The sequence below is a fragment of the Antedon mediterranea genome, chromosome 1, assembly GCF_964355755.1.
Source record: "Antedon mediterranea chromosome 1, ecAntMedi1.1, whole genome shotgun sequence".
Classification (NCBI taxonomy): Eukaryota; Metazoa; Echinodermata; class Crinoidea; order Comatulida; family Antedonidae; genus Antedon; species Antedon mediterranea.
Window position 1 is genome coordinate 18,778,170 of NC_092670.1, and position 21,035 is coordinate 18,799,204.

The 21,035-nt window shown below is 30.2% G+C and overlaps 1 protein-coding gene across 4 annotated transcripts in view; it reads right to left on the reverse strand.

The window, feature by feature from the left end:
• Nucleotides 1-21,035, reverse strand: part of LOC140060239 (small G protein signaling modulator 3 homolog) — a 38,536-nt gene continuing 17,501 nt past the window's right edge. For 2 of the 4 annotated variants that reach the window (XM_072106391.1, XM_072106367.1), the window contains exons 16-22: nt 20,977-21,031; nt 20,777-20,885; nt 18,968-19,061; nt 16,950-17,020; nt 16,170-16,304; nt 12,669-12,852; nt 8,507-8,772 (exon numbers count right to left, since the gene is read on the reverse strand). In XM_072106391.1, the coding sequence (XP_071962492.1) occupies nt 8,701-8,772; nt 12,669-12,852; nt 16,170-16,304; nt 16,950-17,020; nt 18,968-19,061; nt 20,777-20,885; nt 20,977-21,031 (720 nt within the window). In that variant the 3' untranslated portion in view covers nt 8,507-8,700. Of the gene's footprint in view, nt 2,175-8,506; nt 8,773-12,668; nt 12,853-16,169; nt 16,305-16,949; nt 17,021-18,967; nt 19,062-20,127; nt 20,222-20,776; nt 20,886-20,976; nt 21,032-21,035 lie in introns of those variants that run through there. The other 2 variants (XM_072106377.1, XM_072106383.1) reach the window with 2 other exon arrangements.

A 21,035-nucleotide genomic window follows, 5' to 3' on the forward strand; every position in this document is an offset into this window, starting at 1 on the left:
TTTACTTTATTTTTTGTTACGACAGATATTTTATTATAATTACATAAATACTGATGTTTTGATTAATTATTTTTAATATGGAAGAAAAACTAGATATTTATATCTATATATTCCATGATTACAATATACTACATAATAAAATAAAACTTTTTAATTACAGTACTCAAGTATTTCTCCGTGTCACACTAGAACGGCAATCTGAACTATTAGGCCTATTGCTTGTTGTCTGCTAGCATTTCAATTACTAATAAATGAAAATGAATAAATCGATAGCAAATAATATATTGCACAAAAAGACTATACAATTAAGGCCTAATACGATTTGTAGATGTGACGCGATTTATATTGTGACACGACTGGGCGCGAAAGATAATATAAAATAAACATATATTAAAATACTGTACGAATTTTGTCAAATAAATTACTAAAGCAAAGACATTAATCGAAAATTTGCTAAAAAATTAATATATAAGTATATAGACTATTTACAAACTAATATGCGTCTATTCTATAGTATTATTATAACTAACAGCATTTCGTTAATAAATAAATGTGACGTCACAAGACCAACATTGCTGGTCGATGAGAGGTAACGAGGAATGCGTGACTTTTTTTCTTTTCAAAATCGTGATATGAAAAACTAATCAGAATGACACACCATTAGTTAATCATTAATTTTAATGCTTCCTTTATGGAATATAAATAGCAATTTGAACACATTTGATGATTAGATTAAGTTACAAGGAGAATATTAAGTAATCTTGCTATTTAAAATGTATATTTGTATCTTAAGGTCATCGGTAAACATTGGGAAATGTGCAAGAACTGCCGTTGGACCATTTGAACTGTGGTATGATATTGTGGGGAAGCTCCTTTCCGGTTCAACTCCGGTCCTACCGTCGGAGCGAACCATTGTAGCTGTGGTGTGTTGTGGTTTTGCTCCTGTTCGGCTCAACTATCGTTCGACCATTTGAGCTAGTTTGGCCGAAAACAGTCCATGGCACCTAAATCCTAATTTTAAAACAATAATTGACAGGCGATAATAGCCCTATAATGACGGAGGCTTATAAACCATTACAGCGGTTTTGCTGTTTATATCAGGTTTATTTTGAGCCCGCCAAATGAACCGCCAAGAAACAAGATGTCAACAGCATTGTAACGCTTAAATCAAATGCGTTTTTTTGCATTCAATAATTCAGAAATTTTTATATATAATCCTTAAATTGACTGTAAGGATAAGGATAATGTACATTTATTTAATTTCAACGCAACTGTTCTAAAACCCTATGAAGGCCAGTAATGGGCATTACAACTATTTTTGAATATTTTTCTATGTAGTATGAAATTGTTTTTAAAAATAATAAATAGAAATATGCTAATTTTTTTTCATGTTGCCTGTTCGGAAGTTGGCAATCTCTAGAAAGACAAATTAAATATAATACAAGTGAAATATTACAAAATAAATAGTCAACTACGTAATTTGAGATAGTTTACGTAAAAGTGAAAATTACTTGGAATTATCGAATTTCTTTAAAGTGGTCTGAGATAGTTATCGTTGTCAACACTAACAACATATTTCTTGTCGGGTTTTCGCGGTAAGTGCATTATAGAACACACGTTAAATTATTAGTTTTACTTTACAATATCATCGTGTGACAAACAAAGAGGTGTATCTTGACACAACACACGGAACTAATTTGATGTAAGGGAGGTACGGCAGCTTTGGATCGACGATTTTCTCACGACGAGCGTCACAGAAGGGAATCTTTATTTAGTAAAGAATCAGGCGAATTCATTCGTTTAAAGCTCTCTACACTATTATACTAGTTTGACAAAAAAGTGTGATGTGCACAAATATGGTAGTGATATGCCCAAATATGGTAGTGATATGACATCATCATGTCCATTATAAGCAAATCACATTTTTTGTCACATAAAGTTTAGACAAGGCTTTAAACGTATTAAAAAACTCATCGGAATTCCTTTAACTTCAGATATTGACTCAAGGAGCCATTTCTTGGGATAAAACACATTTTGTATAAGATAGGATTACTTCTAAAATGACGTCAGTGACTCCTCTTCCAGTTGCCAGTTGGTTGCAATCACAGCTGCCAGCTAAAAAGATGATGTTTCACCAGCATGTCTCGCACTCCTTCACGTAGCGGAACACTCATCTGAGAGAAGAACGTTATAATTACAGTTATATTCTCAAACCACTAGTACCGCAACGTTTTTCTTACAATACACAGGAATAATAATAATTATTATCTATTTGGCACATATCGATATAAAGGTGCGTTCTACAATCAACATTTATTAAAACCATATTAAAATGCTAACTATAACATTTACAACAATAATAATAAAAATGTAATAATAATGAAAAACAAACAGTACCATGATATGTAAAAAACCTACCCCTTCCCCATCCCGCCACTACAATAAATGGGCATAAATAGGCACAATGAATACTGAATACTTTATTTGCCCATTCATTATTATACAGTTTTTTTTCATTCATCGTAATCATTGATATACATAAATAAGCATAGTACAAAGAAAGAAAAAGAATGTTTCACGTTCAGTGTTTCGTTTCACTTGTGGCAATCCCGTCTACCTCCAAAGTGGTTGTGATCTTTTTTTATTTTGATGAAAAGACGAAATAAATGAAATGAAATTCTTCTTAATGAAAGGTAATTATGACAATGATATTTATAATGTTAATGATATCAATGCTTGGTGGAAATGATGATCATATGAAGATGAAAATGATGATTATGAAAACGATGATTATGATGTTGTTTGATAATGATTATGAAAACGATGATTATGATGTTTGATAACAATGATTATAAAAACGATGATTATGATGATGTTTGATAAAAATTATTATGAAAACGATGATCATGATGATGTTTGATAACAATGATTATGAAAACGATGATTATGATGATGTTTGATAACAATGATTATGAAAACGATAAAAACGATGATTATGATGATGTTTGATAACAATGATTATGAAAACGATGATATGATGATGTTTGATAACAATGATTATGAAAACGATGATTATGATGATGATTGATAACAATGATTATAAACACGATGATTATAGTAATGATTGATAAAAATAATAAATGATTATGAAAACGAAGATTATGGTAATGATTGATAAAAATGATAAAAATTATTATGAAAACGATGATTATGATGATAATCTTATTTCAATTTTTCGTCATAAAAAAAAAAATTGAATGACCAGTGTGAGCAAAGGGGTAGATAACGTGTAGGTTTGAGGACAATATTGATTTAATAAGGTGTGTTACACATGAATATGATAAATTCAATTATGTGAGACACAATATCAATTAATGATTGTAAAGTGATGACGTAAGACGGTTATAATACGACGAAGATGGCAATTAACTATTAAGATCTTAAACATGTATTTTGTACCGACTGTTTCCACATATTTAGCTTTTAAATACGCAGTTACATGTTTAGCGTCTTTGAAAACCTAAACGTGTTTATAGCTACATGTTGTTTTCCTCCACTCGTTTGACAGTCAACATGTCACTATTATGTTCAGTCAACATGTTTAGGTACATGTTGTTTTCCTCCACTCGTTTAGCAATCAACATGTCACTATTATGTTCAGTCAACGTGTTTAGGTACATGTTGTTTTCCTCCACTCGTTTAGCAATCAACATGTCACTATTATGTTCAGTCAACATGTTTAGGTACATGTTGTTTTCCTCCACTCGTTTAGCAATCAACATGTCACTATTATGTTCAGTCAACATGTTTAACTACATGTTGTTTTCCTCCACTCGTTTAGCAATCAACATGTCACTATTATGTTCAGTCAACGTGTTTAGGTACATGTTGTTTTCCTCCACTCGTTTAGCAATCAACATGTCACTATTATGTTCAGTCAACATGTTTAGGTACATGTTGTTTTCCTCCACTCGTTTAGCAATCAACATGTCACTATTATGTTCAGTCAACATGTTTAGCTACATGTTGTTTTCCTCCACTCGTTTGGCAATCGACATGTCACTATTATGTTCAGTCAACATGTTTAGGTACATGTTGTTTTCCTCCACTCGTTTAGCAATGAACATGTCACTATTATGTTCAGTCAACATGTTTAGCTACATGTTGTTTTCCTCCACTCGTTTAGCAATCGACATGTCACTATTATGTTCAGTCAACATGTTTAGCTACATGTTGTTTTCCTCCACTCGTTTGGCAATCGACATGTCACTATTATGTTCAGTCAACATGTTTAGCTACATGTTGTTTTCCTCCACTCGTTTAGCAATCGACATGTCACTATTATGTTCAGTCAACATGTTTAGCTACATGTTGTTTTCCTCCACTCGTTTAGCAATCGACATGTCACTATTATGTTCAGTCAACATGTTTAGCTACATGTTGTTTTCCTCCACTCGTTTAGCAATCGACATGTCACTATTATGTTCAGTCAACATGTTTAGGTATGTGTTTAGCGTAACGTGTCTTTATATTGCTCCACATGTTTAACATTCAACACGTCACTGATGTGTTAAGTTGGATACAGACTACATGTTTAGAATGTATTTAGTTGGTACAAAATACATGTTTAAGATCTACACAATATTTTTAGTGTAGAGTGACAATTATGTGAAAAGTCATTGAACGGGATAATTAAATAAGGAAATACTGGGCGATGTTAATAAAATAAACAGGAGGATATTAATTAATAATAGTATGAATAATAACACTACAAACAATAGTTACATCATGGTGCAGGGAAAATGGTTACATAAAATTAGTATTCATCGACACTTTAAGTGAATTAATAAAACATCACTTGTTTGTTTTCCACTTTATATTTGTTTATTATTCACAATAATGATATTCACAACAACGCACCAACACAGTATAGAAGAGAAAAATATAATAATAAATTGGTAATAGAAGACTACGGTATGACGTTACTTATGAACATAAAGAACTAACTACAATTGAGGATATAGGGACGTGGGTCTGTAATTTGACGTCACTGACACGTCATTATCAACCTATGATATCAACATATTTTAACTCTCTTTTAATGGAAAAGAAAAAACAGATGTTTAAGCTCTGTCTACACTATCAAACTTTATGTGACTACGGTATGGTGTTACTTATGAACAAAAAGAACTAACTACAATTGAAGAAATAGGGACGTGGGCCTGTAATTTGACATCACTGACACGTCATCATCATATGACATCAACATATTTTAACTCTCTTTTAATGAAACGAAAAACAGACTACACTATCAAACTTTATGTGAACAAATGTGATGTGCTCATATATGGACACGATTACGTCATATCACTACCATATTTGGGCACATCACTTATTTTTTTTGTCAAACTAGTTTGATAATGTAGACAGAGCTTTTAAAACTAAAATTGAAGGGCTTCGTCTTCCGTTACGTTTTCCGTTCCGTGAAACTCAACGGATGTGAATCTACTTTATCTCACACTCATGGTTCGTGGTACGTATTATGTGTAATTTAATAATTAATTATCTATTAAATAAAGATGATTTGAAAAGAAAGATATTCTTTAAAATTAAGACACTATACAGCCTTTCATGTGGGACACTTTTATTCAGAAGATACCTCTATTAAGGGGACAATTTATTGTAAAACGAACGAAATATTATACAGTGGACACTCCTAAGGGGATACTTTTATTCAGGAGATGCCTCTATTAAGGGGACACTTTATAGTAAGAAGAACGAAAAGCAATACTATAATACAGTGGACAGACTTTATGTTCTCCCGATGTTCCCTTCAATTAGGGGTCATACTGTAAACATATTCTTAGATTACATCCACTGTTTCGATTCGATTATTCAGTATCTATTTTATCAATAAAACGAAAACAATTATTTTATTTTACTGTCGGTAGTGTACTTAAAACGTTTACATGTTGTATAACAATGAATTCACGTAAATACATAAACACAGTCTGTTAAATATTTTAAAAATTATAACTGAAATACCATATGTTTTTAAAACACCGTAAGATATTAATAGTTACTAAAAATGAAATCACGTCTTGGTGGGATAAAAGGTAATGAAATGATTTTAAAAGATTCTAATTGAAATAAGAAAAGTTATTAAAAGTCTATTATGCCATGGAGTATGCTAAGTAGAATTCAACATGCTATTAGTACCGTACTTCTTAAACGTTCAAATTAGTCTGTTTTGTTAATTTTCAAAATATAATTATATTACATTAAAAACAATATGTTTAATGATCTAAAATTAATTCTTTCTTAAATATTACAGTATTACGAGTCTTGTTTTTTTTTCTGGTTGAGTATTTTACCCAATATTATTATATTCTTTGCACTAAATGTCACCAAACAGTTTTTGTACCTAAAACACAATTGCACTTTTTTTTTCAAAATAAAATTTACAATAACATTACGAACATGTATATCACTTTACGATACATAGACTCCACTTTTACATTATTAAACAAATAAATAAAAACTTTGAAAAGAAATTTAAATATAAATTAACTAATTATTAATTAAATATAAATAACATCTATGGAAGGCAGCCTGACAGAGACTGTTTGCTTTAAATATGGAATATGGGGTTGTCGCCAATTATCTTGTAAGCATGGGCAGATTCAAAGTCATTGTACCATTATTATCGGTTACCCTGTGTTTCGTTACGAGTCAAGTGATAAAGACGTGATGAGTATGTGGTTAAGAATAAATAAAGTATGTGGTTAAGAATAAATAAAGTATGTGGTTAAGAATAAATAAAGTATGTGGTTAAGAATAAATAAAGTATGTGGTTAAGAATAAATAAAGTATGTGGTTAAGAATAAATAAAGTATGTGGTTAAGAATAAATAAAGTATGTGGTTTAGAATAAATAAAGTATGTGGTTAAGAATAAATAAAGTATGTGGTTAAGAATAAATAAAGTATGTGGTTAAGAATAAATAAAGTATGTGGTTAAGAATAAATAAAGTATGTGGTTAAGAATAAATAAAGTATGTGGTTAAGAATAAATAAAGTATGTGGTTAAGAATAAATAAAGTATGTGGTTAAGAATAAATAAAGTATGTGGTTAAGAATAAATAAAGTATGTGGTTAAGAATAAATAAAGTATGTGGTTAACATTAAATAAACTATGGGGTTAAGAATAAATAAAGTATATTGTGGGGTGTCTAATTGTCAACATCTAGTATCTAGTGGAAAATAAGCTCGACTCACCAAAAATTACAGGAAGAATTACAAGAAAACAGGCCCACTTTTCAATCAATAAATTTGTTTACATTAAATACATTTAATAAAGATATATGATCACTATATGATATCTATATATAAATGACTATATTCTAAATAGAGGTCTACTGTACCATTGTCAATTTGAATAATAATCATATACTTATAAATTGTATCTATTATTTTCTACAATAAGTAATTTACATTAAATAAAAAAAAATACAATTGGAAATACGTAAAATAAGAAATATAACTTAGAAAAATTGCTGTAATATGTTTACGAAAAGGCACAAACTTACTCCTCCCCTCCCTTACCAAAACAAAAATTAAATAAAATTCTTTTTTTTTTCCATGGTGAACCTGGTAGACTATTTCTCTTTCTCTGTCAACTTTTGGTCAACAACAAAGAAAGCTGGACTGCATAAACAGCCAGCGAAATGGTCAAGATCAATTTGTCCCTTCATGATCTTGGACAATTTATATAATTCAATTATAATTTAATATTATTAAAAAATTATATTCTGTAAGTCTAATTGCTGATATACTACAGCTATAGAAATATTTAACAATAGAGCACTCTGGGATATTGCAGAGATTGAATTAAACCTACATGTGACTGACTGTACACAGTCTGGATCTGCAAACTACTAAACATTTGTCACTTTTCTGCCATCAATATGACAATCGTTTTAATGTCACATTTTGCATTTCTTATTGAACAAAGTTTGTTCTATAAAGCTTCCGTTCCATAGGCACAGAAAAAACATAATACAAAAAATAATTCTTTATATTGTTTTATACTTATATACACTTTATACGCCTTGTTAGATTACATATACTATTTGATATTAATATCTGTGCAATAATTCTTTCGTCTTTATACACTGATCACATTACAATTGATGTTATCAATACATGTATAATGTTATATCAATACCTTTTATTTTAATCAAAGAAAAAATATATTTTATTTCTAGTTGACAGTATTAATCAGATGCGGGGCTTTAGAATACATGTATATTTATTTATTTTTTTTAATTTATTTATTTAACAACATATTTATACAGGATAATACACAATCAAGTAGAAATAAACTTGTTTTGCATTGTGGTCCTGTCGACAAAAACGGATACAAATTTAAATAATAGAAGTATTATAGATGACAAACTTTAAGATTGAAACCAAAGATGTGAAAATTATATAGTGACATAAATAGAACATTTAAATGCAAATATTTCAGTGAATATGCAAATAATGTAATAATATACTTTAAGAATACAAAAGTATATTAATTAATATGCAGATTAATATGCAAATTAATAAAAACCTAAAATGAAAGGTGAAAAATCCATTGCTCCAAATGTTGAAGTGCAGTGAAGACTCGAAGAGGGTGAAGGGTGAAAGGTTAAAGTTCAAAGATCCCAGCTGAAGAGATGATGCTTGATGAGCATGTCTCGCACACTGTCTTTCAGGGGGATGCCACCCTATTAAAAGATGAGATGAGCAAGCGAATGATAGAATGAACCAAAATGTGAGATAAAAAAAGTAAAAACTTTACAAATGAGCTGAATAGCATAGAATACCATCAAATTACTGCAGTACTAACAAAATTAATGTGGTAACAGTGTGATTACTGCAGTAAACGGTTTATTCAGCATTATTTGCAATAGTGTCATGCATGTCAAACAACAACAAAAAAACATTCTTTCATATTTTCAGACTGAAAAAATAAAATTTCAAGATTCAGAAAACCGCAAAAAAAAAAAGTGTGAAATTAATAAAAAAAAATAAGTGTAGAAAACTTACCTTTCAAATAAAATCAGAAATAAATTTTTGTTTTACACAATGTTTAAATTTCTTTAAGTGTTAATTGAGGAATAAATATTTATTAATAAATTATGAAATATTAATTTAATTAGAATTTTGAAGATACAAGTTTTTGGATTTTTCTTCTTGTAAACAGATATTAATATTTCCATTACAATATTAAGAATTAAGCTGTCTACACTATCAAACTAGTTTGACAAAAAAAAGTGTGATGTGTCTAAATCTGGTAGTGATATGCTTAAATATGGTAATGATAACATCATTATGTCCATATATGGGCACATCACATTTTTTGTCACATAAAGTTTGATAGTGTAGACAGAGTTTTAGGTTATGAATTAAAACTATGAACGATACACATATAAATGTAGAATCAAAAAACAAAAGTGCTCATTAAAATTATAAAAAGCTACATGCATTATCCATCCTGTAATTGGCGGGTTACTCGCTGTTGGATGAGTATGAAATAAAAAAAAAAATCAAAAAAAATCTATGTGGTACTAAGTGGTAGAAAGATTTAGTAGACATAGTGTGGAGATGGTACACCAAAGAAGATGAAGAGATGCCTAAATGTTAGTAAAGTCAACAAGTAATTTCATTTTACAGTACTGCGGTACTATTTATTTATTAAATCCAAAGGCAACAAGGCCTCATACATGGCTGCAGTCGCGTGCGCAAATTTGAGTTAGTGTATACCGAACGACAGACCAATAGACCAACCGACATAGTGAGCTGTAGAGTCGTGTTTGTACGCGACTAAAAATTACTGATAAAATGATAATGCTGCGAATATCAGTGGCTAGATCGCAATACAAATAAAATCACAATAACATTTATACATTATTATTAGTTGATTCTTGATTTGTGTTCTTTATCAATCAAAGCGCTAATAATCTGAGAACCCATTAAGGTTTATCGTTATTTTAGGAAAACTGTTGCTATAATTAATGGTGATATAATTTACGTTTTCCTTTGAAATTTAAGAAGGACTTAAGGAGTTAATAAAAAAATTAATATATCAGCAACTAACTCTTCTTTCTTCTTTTTGCAGAAAGAAAGGTAGAAATATTGAATTTGAATTTGTTGTGACTGAAAATGTTGTACTATGATGGTTATTCAATTAATTTATCAATCTATAAATCATGCCACTAAAACATTAAATCAATTATTTAACAAATAAATCAATAATACAATTCATCATATGTTAAATGACATTTTCATTGACCCTACTTCTAATTGGATACTTCAGGGTGATATGATACTCATTAAATAATTAAAATATTATTATTTAATCATTCATTCAAAGCAATCACACAAATTAAAACAATTCAAACCCTCAACAAGTTAACTTACTCAAACATAAAAGAAAATAGTGTTTTAATATTTAATGTAGAATATGCTATTTTATTGTCACATAATTAATAGTTATTCACTTTGATAAAAAATTGGATCAAACTAAATTTATTTACCAGAAAAAATGTAATTTAAAGCTAAATTTACTGCTAGCCAATGGGTTTTTTGGTTCAATTTCAACTGTTTATTTTGTCAATTAATAGAAACATTATTTTTTCTGTTTTTTTTCTATGGAAGTGATAAACTTTGTTGAAACTACAAAATGGCCTATTGAATGTTTTATTAATCCTTACTTTTGATGTTTTTGGGGAACAATCCATCTTTAACTTATTTTGGAAAAAACACAAATTTGGTGCTTTTATATGGAATGTAATTTCCTTCGGCTAAACTTACGGACAAACAAACGTGTGAATTGCATAACCTACGCATTTAAATTAAAAATGTGAATTTAGTGTATGTTGACACTTTGTTGAATTTAACAATAACATCCCCAGAAAAAAACCTACATTATGTGCCCGCTGGCATATTATACTATAAAGTTTACTACGAGTAAACAAAATTATGTCTTGTTTTTTCTGTTTACGAAAGCTATAAAAATGATCCTTATTGTTGAACAAATAGCGGGTGTTACTTTTCACAAGACACTGCGTATGTTGACTAACAATTGAAATGCATCATCAGGATAAGACTAATATTTGAGAAAATGTCTAATTATTGAAAGTAGCTTATTAATCCTATGAGTTTATTATGCGTTTAATATCAAACAGTAGGCATGGTAACTAACAGCAATTTAATGATAATAAAAGCATTTATAATGCGTTGTTTATATCCAATAAAATTGCTAATAGACGCTTAATATAACATGATAAATGTAGTTACATAATGATGAAGACAAGAAGTTTGAAAATCTATAAGGCACTGTAGAAGCTGTCACTCTACATGATTAAATAACAAGCAAAAGCTGTTTGTAATACTGCAACATAATCGCTTGAACACAGTGGACATACATCTGTTGTTTAGCATTGTGTATCATATATCTCATATCCCATCTTTTATAACACCGGCAAAAAAATCAATGATTCAACTTTGAAAAAACGGTCATGTTTAAGAAAAAGTCAAACTTTGATTGGATAGAATATTATGACATAATAAAATGGGTGGAGTTTACATCTTAACCTGTAATGTAAATTAATCCAAATTAAAATGAAATTGTGTTTGAATAATATTGTATTATTTCTTTACTTGATGAAATTAAAATGTCAGAGTAATCAAAATTTAATTAATTTATAAGAGACAGTGAAATAATATTTATTAGTTTCCAGAATGTTCTTCTTTATATTACTGATGGTGAGAGGCAAACAAAAATATCTTAATTGTGCTGTCAATGATTTTGTCAGTTTTTAAGCTAATTCTATTTTCTGAAATATTAAATGATGGGAGTCCATTGCGTAAGATAAAAAGAACTTCTTTGATTTTATAACTATCTATAATTGATATAGGCATGGATCTGAAACAAATAAACTACTCACTCAAAAAATATTATAATTTGAAAAATCTATATCTAACAGAAGGGAATTTGGGGTGAATTAAAATTGTAAAGTTGAAGTTTTAAAAAACTGTCTCTACAAACTACAACTAGTTTATTAAAACTCTTTAAAAATGTAAATATGTATTTGGCTTCACATGCAGTATAAAATAACTAAACTAAAAGCTATTTTTTAGAAATAAAATTTTAAATAAATTTACTACATTGTAACAATAGTGTGCAAATAGTATTGTTCTTAGTGGCATTGCAGCTACTTTGTTAGATCCTTGCCTGCCAATATTAGAGTATTTGGTTCGGTCCAGTATTTTAATATGTATCTTTTCGTAATAGTCACCAGCGAAATTATAACAATGTTTACGGTACAAGAAAAAATGGCACATGATATGAAATTAACCAATCAAATGACAAGTATACACTCAGGTGTGTTATAATCAATGATAACCAATGCCACTGTGTAAGCATAGACAGACTTCCGGAAGTGTACCAAAGTTCTTATCATTTTTTTTATGAGTTAATAATTTGGAAAAATTGTCTACCATTGTGTGCTGAAACACTTGAGATATAATTATTGAAATATGACTTTCAGTGGTTGCTCTGCCTTACTTCCACAATACTATTTGCACACTAACTTTAAAAAAGTAAAAGTAAACACACCTCCTTTTTAACTGGTATTTCCCAATCTTGGGACAGGTTGAAGGCAAAGTTTGACAGCACCCGTAACTCGCACTTAATCTGAACCCAACCGGGGCTACGCATGAACGACCACGGATGGTACCATTTTTCAACTATTTGTTCACATGAGCACAAACATTCTAGCCATAGGTGGAGAGCTTGCTCACTGTAATAAATAAAAGTTTAAGAAAACATGTAAAAAAGTTACTTTGTGTTACATAGTACAACCCATTCTTTTTAGGACACCCCATTAAGGGGACACTACCTATGAAACAAAACAAAAATAAATGTGACTAAAACGCTGTCTACACTGTCAAACTTTATATGACAAAAAAATGTGATGTGCCCATATATGGACACGTCATATTACTACCCCATATTTTGGCACATCACATTTTTTTGTTACATAAAATTTGATAGTGTAGATAGAGCTTTACCCATGTGCAAATATACTAATATATGGTTCTGCACTGGAAAGAAAGCTGATGATGGGCAATACATGATTCAACACCTTGACCAACACCTATTCAGGGACCACTACTATTAAGGGAAGATTTCATTAGGCCCCAAAGGCATTCCTCTAATAGGGGTTCTGATATGAATTGAAATGCAACACAAAAATCTTGAAATATCTCAATATGATTCAGATTTTTTTCTTCTACATTTTGCCTTGTCATATTGATGAATGCAACAAATACAAACATAATTCCTATTCAGCCCTAGTTCCTGTCTTTATCTTTCAACCTACTTTTATGCAGTTTAACAGATAATCTTCCAAAGATAGGTATTAATACAAACATAGAAAGATTGATTTTATAGATGAAAATATGCTGAAATATTTAGAGATCATCTTCGTTAAAGCATTATTGGGGGCGACAGTTAAAGTCAAAATATTCCTGATGCACAATCATCCATACATATATGGGGTATCAAAATGAAAGTGGAATGGTACTGGATAGGTTTTAAACTACATGAACTGGCCCTGGGGATGAAATTGCGGGCGTATTTACACTATATAATAATAGAACTTTCAGCTTGGAGAATTTGTTTGTTTGCTAATAATAGCCACCAAAACTGTGAATATGACATATAATATGTTTACAGTCCTCAACTAAACACCGCAATCAATCCTCATAGAATTAATGATATTGACAAACCAATACAAACAGTGCAGCTTGCTAAACCAAACAGAAGCTGTTGATGAATTAATTATGTTTAATTACAATTACTGCAGTACATTTCATAATTCAACTGCAGTAATATCTGAATATTTTCCACAGAGATTTTTTCATTATTTCATTCATTCAAAATATTGAAACAGTGTAAAGTTCTGTCTACACTATCAAACTTTATGTGACAACAAAATGTTGGACACAACGATAACATAATAGGTATTGTACTGTAAATATCTATAAAATGTGGTGGTTTTTTGCTATCAATTTTTTCTGCTGCAGTAACTGCAGTAGATGGTGTTGACACGGTCATTAAGCTTTCTTTGCTATTTATTATAGATTGATGTATGGCGAGATGACAGTTATTAGTTGAAATGTCAAAAATTGTCAGACAGCATATTTTAAGTTGGTTTTCCATCTACAGTCAATATAGAAGACGCCTACATTCAGAAGATGTCTTCAGTACATTACAAAATATATTTAATATACTTAAAATAATTAACACTTTCTTCTCAAATAATGTGATAATTAGACCACAGAAAAGTGATCCGTAATTGAATAGGTTTTAATTTGAAGGATATTTAATTTGGGGGTTATTTAATTTGAGGGTACTGAATTTATTTTGGGAGCATTTAATTTGAGAGCATTTAATTGAAGGGGTATTAAAGAAGGGGTATTAATTTAAGGGATATTTAATTTGGTGGCATTCCATTTAAGGGGTACTTAATTTAGGGGCATTTAATTTGAGTGCGTTTAATTGGAGGGATATTTAATTGAAGGGATATTTAATTGGAGGGGTATTTAATTGGAGGGGTATTTAATTGAAGGGGTATTTAATTGGAGGGATATTCAATTGGAGGGCATTTAATTGGAGGGGTATTTAATTTAAAGGGTATTTAATTGAAGAAGTATTTAATTTGGGGGCATTTAATTGGAGGGATGTTTAATTTGAAGGCATTCAATTCGAGGGTATTTAATTTGAGGGAATTTAATTGAAGAGGTATTTGTTGGTTGTCTTTTAATTAGTTGAGTAAATTTTAATTTTATGGAGTCTTTAATTGTAAAAGTCTTTAATTAGAGGGAGTTTTTATAAACATAAAAGTAAAGTAAATAATGTGAAAAAAACATATCTTATGATGAGGTAATTTATGTGTTTTTCTCAATTTATAATACACAATAAAAGCCTAAGGATTATACTGATTTACCCATTATCATAAAAATAGAAATATTGAAATGCAGACTCATTTTTCTTGTTGATGGTTTGAATCTTGCTTTCTTCTGCGGTGAGGCATAATATTCTTGAATATATATTTACATAGGATGTCTAAAGTAATTCATCATAATAAAAATTGACGATTTAGTTTGAGATTGTTATTCCTTTAATGTTACATGACTTTTTGAACTTATAAGACGTGGAGTGACTGAACCTTAGGGGTGTGGTAAATTCATCGTGGTGTTTCCGGTCAGTGAATAACGAACAACATTTCATTTTAGCACGTAAATGTGCGTATGCAGAAATTACTGATTGAACAATAAACAATTGCATTCAAGTTTTGGTGGTAAGGCTTAGCTAATCATGATCAAGTAATGATACCGAGGTAGGATTTAAACCCAGGATTAGATTTACAGGCAAGCTACCAAGATGCAGTGCCACTAAAATACAAACCTTTTCTCTCTAGTATTGATTCTAGTAAGTTCAGATGAATTAAAGAACATTATTTGTCAGCATTTAAATCATAAAGTTTAGCTATATCATTTGGAAATGAATTACAGGTATATTCATATATGCCAAAACATATTATAACAATATCCACTAATGGATAGAAATACCGAACCAAAAGGCAAACTAAGCTAATACAATTACGTGAAAATATTTTATATTAATTATTATAAATATTATTCTATTCTAAAAAAAATCTATATACATAGATACTATATATCCAATCTGCAGACAGTACTGTTTCGATCTTATTAGATCTCGTCAGTGCAGCTCAGGTTTTCGAAATGAAATGTACCGCAGAACTGGCACAATATATAGGCTGAGTCAGGTATGTGGGACATGGTACACTGATTATATATAGCAAACAGAATTTCTATGTTTTTTCTTAAAACAAATGACAATAAATGATACTTGACTTGACATTAAAATTAAATAAATACTTAGCTGTATATGATTTAATTGTAATTTTTCATTTTCACCAATGTTGTGACAATATGTGAAGCGCTGCTGATTATGAGGTTTTCATAGAAATGGGTGCTATATAAATTTTAATGTTAATAGCAACAAGTTACTGCAAAGAGACCAACTTACTTTAGTCCTAAGCACATTAACGATCGGAACTTGACATCCATCTGAGCATGAGCAGTGTCATGTGACAGGTTTACAGCTTGAACTGAACGATACAGAAGTTCTTCAGGTGTAAGAACCTTTCCGTCCTCATCCAGCCTATAACGACAAATAAACCATAATTAAAATTTAAAATGTTTAGTTTCAACATCCTCTCCCTCAATAATTGTTTGAGCCACATCATTTGTTTGTACTACTATCCCATCGAAATTGCATGCATGACTACCATTAGGCATTTATTCTGGGGTGTGTACATTGCAACTGGACTTTTATACTATCAGTCTCATTTCAAATAATGGACATGAAACTAACATTTCATTTTTATTTGCCTTAATGTATAAAACTCTGTCTACATTTAGCAAACTAGTTCGATAAAAAAAAGTGTGATGTGCCCAAATGTGGTAGTGATGTGCTTAAATGTGGTAGTGATGTGACCAAATATGGTAGTGATGTGCCCAAATATGTTCATCTATGGGCACATCACTTTTTTTTTTCACATAAAGTTTAATAGTGTAGACAGAGCTTAAGAAAATGTTTTTCCATACTTGAAATGCAAAACACGATTTTATAAAATTCAGACTTTTTATGAGGATTATCAGTACATTTTATATTAAGGTATTATTTTCAAATTTTAAGAAAAACCATTTCAAGATATCGAAACACTAAGATTTGTGTGCAGGCTTAGTTAGTTTCTAAAAAAAAACCTCCCCGTATAAATAACATAATATGTCATGAGGCACGTACCTGAATGTTTTACACAGTACTAATCTTGAATACACAGAATCAAAGTCCCTTTCAACTTCTTTTGCTGCTGCCTATAAGTATGAATAACATTTATAATTACTGTACTTATTTGGGTGGAAATACAAGTTTGGGTAGACGACAAACCACAGTGGGGTTGTATTAACATTTTTGGGGGTAGGTGTTGAATTACATAGACATTGTAAATTGGTATTAATAATATTTGTTTCATATACAATCACCATCATCATCTATTACTAAATTTTACTGTTGTTATAGACATTTGGTTTACACCTTTTTAGTAGACGTACATAGTTTTTTTGGATTGATGTATTTGCTTTTATAGTTACCGTATAAGACCGAGTAGTCCTAGGTGGGCCAGGGTATGAAATTTGGGGGAAATTAGAGGCTGGGATTAACATACTATGGTTACATTAAAAATGGAATTCACCAAAGTCTGGTGTCAGAATTTAGCCTAAAATAAGGGGTGGTATTATATACTCGAGTATAAGATGTATAGATATTCGGTATGGTATTGTTTTCTTATCAAATCGGATATACAGTACAAATTTACTTTGCCAGGGAAGATGTGGATTTTAAAGTTCATTTATGTTTTAAACATTCCAAACATCTACTATGCCAAACATTGACACCACATCAAGTGTATAACCATCACAAAATGTCAATAACATTGCAAACAGATACACAATGTCTACAACCTTTCCAATTATCCTCATGTTTTCATTAACCTGTCATTAGCAATCACCACAGAAAAGTTTTGATACAAGTTATTACGCACAAGTCCTTTTGACTTGATCACACTGACCAAAGATCTCTAATTATCTACATACTCATAATATGAGTATGTTTGATAAACACACAAATTGTCACTGGCAATTGTTTTTGATTTTTTGACTGTAAATGACTAACTTTGTGGAACTTTTCTGATTTCTTTACAAAGTATTTACTAATAATATTTGGAATCGCACATTAGCAGAATCAAATGCGGAAAGCTGTCTATTTACTTTACGTCAAGTTAAGCAAAATTCAAAACCAAATCACCAATCATCTGTAGACTTAATTAGTTCCCATTATATATTACACCAAAAATAAAGATGTGTTTATATTGAATACATCTCAATGGATTGTTTATTTCATTGATCAATCAATTCATCATTCTATTTTTACTATCAATTAATCCTTGTTTCTATCTATCCTTTAGCACTGGTCAGATAATTTAAAGTTGTACACAATAAAACACATCTACTTTGCTTTACTAGGAACTAGGCTGTAAATGTGCAAAAGGGACCACAACCAATTACAGAGTATCAAGAAAAGTACTAGTTAGCCAAAGATAAATTAGTAACACACAAGTGATTTAATATAAATGTAAGAACATGTATATGAACAACATTAATTGTAATGTGGTCAATAACAAAAATAGGTTTAAGTAAGAAGGCTACTTTGGGAACAATAACAATTGAAAGTGCTGGAGAATGGAGCGGTGTAAATGGTTCCTCTGCTTTTTTTTCTGGTTTTGGTTATCTTAGGATATTATATGAATAATTTTTGTGTGTAAAGCGCTTGGAAACACTGTTGCTATATAAGATTACCATTCATTATTATTATTATTATTATATATATATATATATATATATATTATTATACAAAGAAAATGAGTCCTTCACCCAGGTCCAAAATCTTTCATAAAGGTTTACTCAACAAGTTGACCAAAATTGTCATCACGTTATTCTTATAAGTTTAACTCAAATTATATACAGAAATATATCCTCCGAGGAAAAGCCTTGGATGGCCTACTCAGTAGACAGAATTTGGGTCAGTATTTCAGGTTTACCTGGTTGAAAGATATCAAACAAGGAAAATCCTTGGACATGACCTGATTTGTATAGGTTTCTTGACCTATAGAAGTGAGCCTGGCTATAGAAGTGAGCTTGGCTATACCATATGCAAAATCTAAGCTACACATACTGTATGAACATGATTAACTGGTAGGAACATACCTCTTCAAGGAATAACCATGGATGGCAGGGTCCACCCAGAGTAGATGGTTGCTTCATCCCATGTCCAAAGATTAGCTTCAAGCTTGGACACAGACTGATTAAAAAAGTGATAGTAGTAGTTCCCATCCACGCCACAAGTTTAGTAGAGAGAGAGAAGAAAGACAAAATCACCAGGTTAATATAGACAATAAGTGCACAACAGAAATACCATATTTTTACAAATTAGTACATTGTATTATACATTTCTTAAGCTTGGTTCCCACTAGAACGTAACGACGTAAACGCAACGCAAGCGTTTTAACCAATGACAAGCGAAGTTATAGACAGTTAGCAATCACAAGCGAATAAGCCATCGCTTGTGATTGGTAAATTCACTTGCGTTGCGTTACGTCCTTGTGTTGCGTCGCTAGTGGGAACCACGCTTTATGTGCATAATGTACTGTACATTGTTCCAGTATCAAAATGTTGATACAAAATTTGAAATTGGCTTTATTTATTATTTCATCATTCATTTGTATTGTTTAAACATGTTGTTAAACATTGCCTTTAAAATTGTCATCATCATCGTCATTTACTTGTATTTTCTAAACACTCAACATGTTGAGAAACGTTCTCTTTAAATTTGTTTTAATTTTGAATTAATTCATGATTATATTATTGTTATCATATATCTCTAGATTTTAGCAGTATTTTTCTCTTCATAATTGCCATATTATTGCTATTGGAAGACTATTATTAATCTCTTGGTATTATTTGCATCATTGTTAGTTGTTAAAGCATTAAAATAGTTTGCAATCATTAGTACACAAATTAGTGGTTATGGTTAGTGTAAGGTTAAAGTTCAAAGGTGACCCAAAAGGTAAATTATTTGTAAAAGCAGACAAAAACAAATGAGGATAATTTGGTTGTTTTTTAGTCCATCTGCAGTTTTTTGAAAAAAAAAAAAAAAAATCGAAGATGGATTTGTCAAATCAATCAATTTAAATGCTATTTAAACAAGCGATTTATGCCAGCTAACTCCAAACAAAACCAAGCAAATTGTGCCTATTTTGTTTATGTCTGCTTGTAAGTAGCCCAACATTATTATTAGCAAAGATGTTAGTCCACGGCATAAGCATGCGTGAGTGTTAAACCTCTGTCAGCAACCATTAGAAATTTACCTCTTCAATAAATAGCCAAGGATGGCTTATGCCACCCAGCACGGATGCTGCCTTTATGCCGTTCATAAAGATTTTTTTAATAACTCTACTGAATCTGTTTGTATAAATGTCAATAAACATGTTTTTTTTATATTTCATAAAGAATATTTTAAAAATTAATGTTAAATACATAAAAAGGTCTGTTAATAAAAAATATTTTTAAATGGTATAGTAAAAAGTCAAATAAGTTAAAACGATTATGAAAATAGTTACGTCATTGTAAAAAAAATTTGAAATAAAGCATAGTGCAAACATTTAAAAACGTTTAATTTATTGAAAAATGTATGAAAACTATTCCATATTCAAATGAAGTAAAACATTGCTGCTATACACTTATGTTTGCATGGTGAATAAGATTTGTGATGCACCATCTTATGCTTATATTGCATCACGGTTATCAAGTAGTATTAAGCTCTGTCTACACTATCAAGCTTTATGTGACAAAAAAATATGGTAGTGATACGCTTAAATATGGTAGTGTTATGACATCATCATGTCCATATATGGGCACATCACATTTTTTTGTCACATAGATTTTGATAGTGTAGACAGAGCTTAACATTAAAATAAATGTAGTTATGATGTCTTAAAAAGGACTGATTAAACTTACGACCCCCTAACAAGATCTGTGATGACCTCTGTAACCGTGTCATCTCCAGCACTCGTATACATTTTACTTCGTTCATCTAAAAGTTCAACAAACTTTGCTGGAAACCATCCTGATAATCAAAAAATATAATAGTCAATAAATTACATAAAGATAAATCTCTAAAATAAGTAATGACCAAGTAAAAATGTATGTGGCCCTACCTCTCAGTCCATTTAATTCACCAACCCAGCAGTGTTCATCCTTTTGAGAAATTATCTAA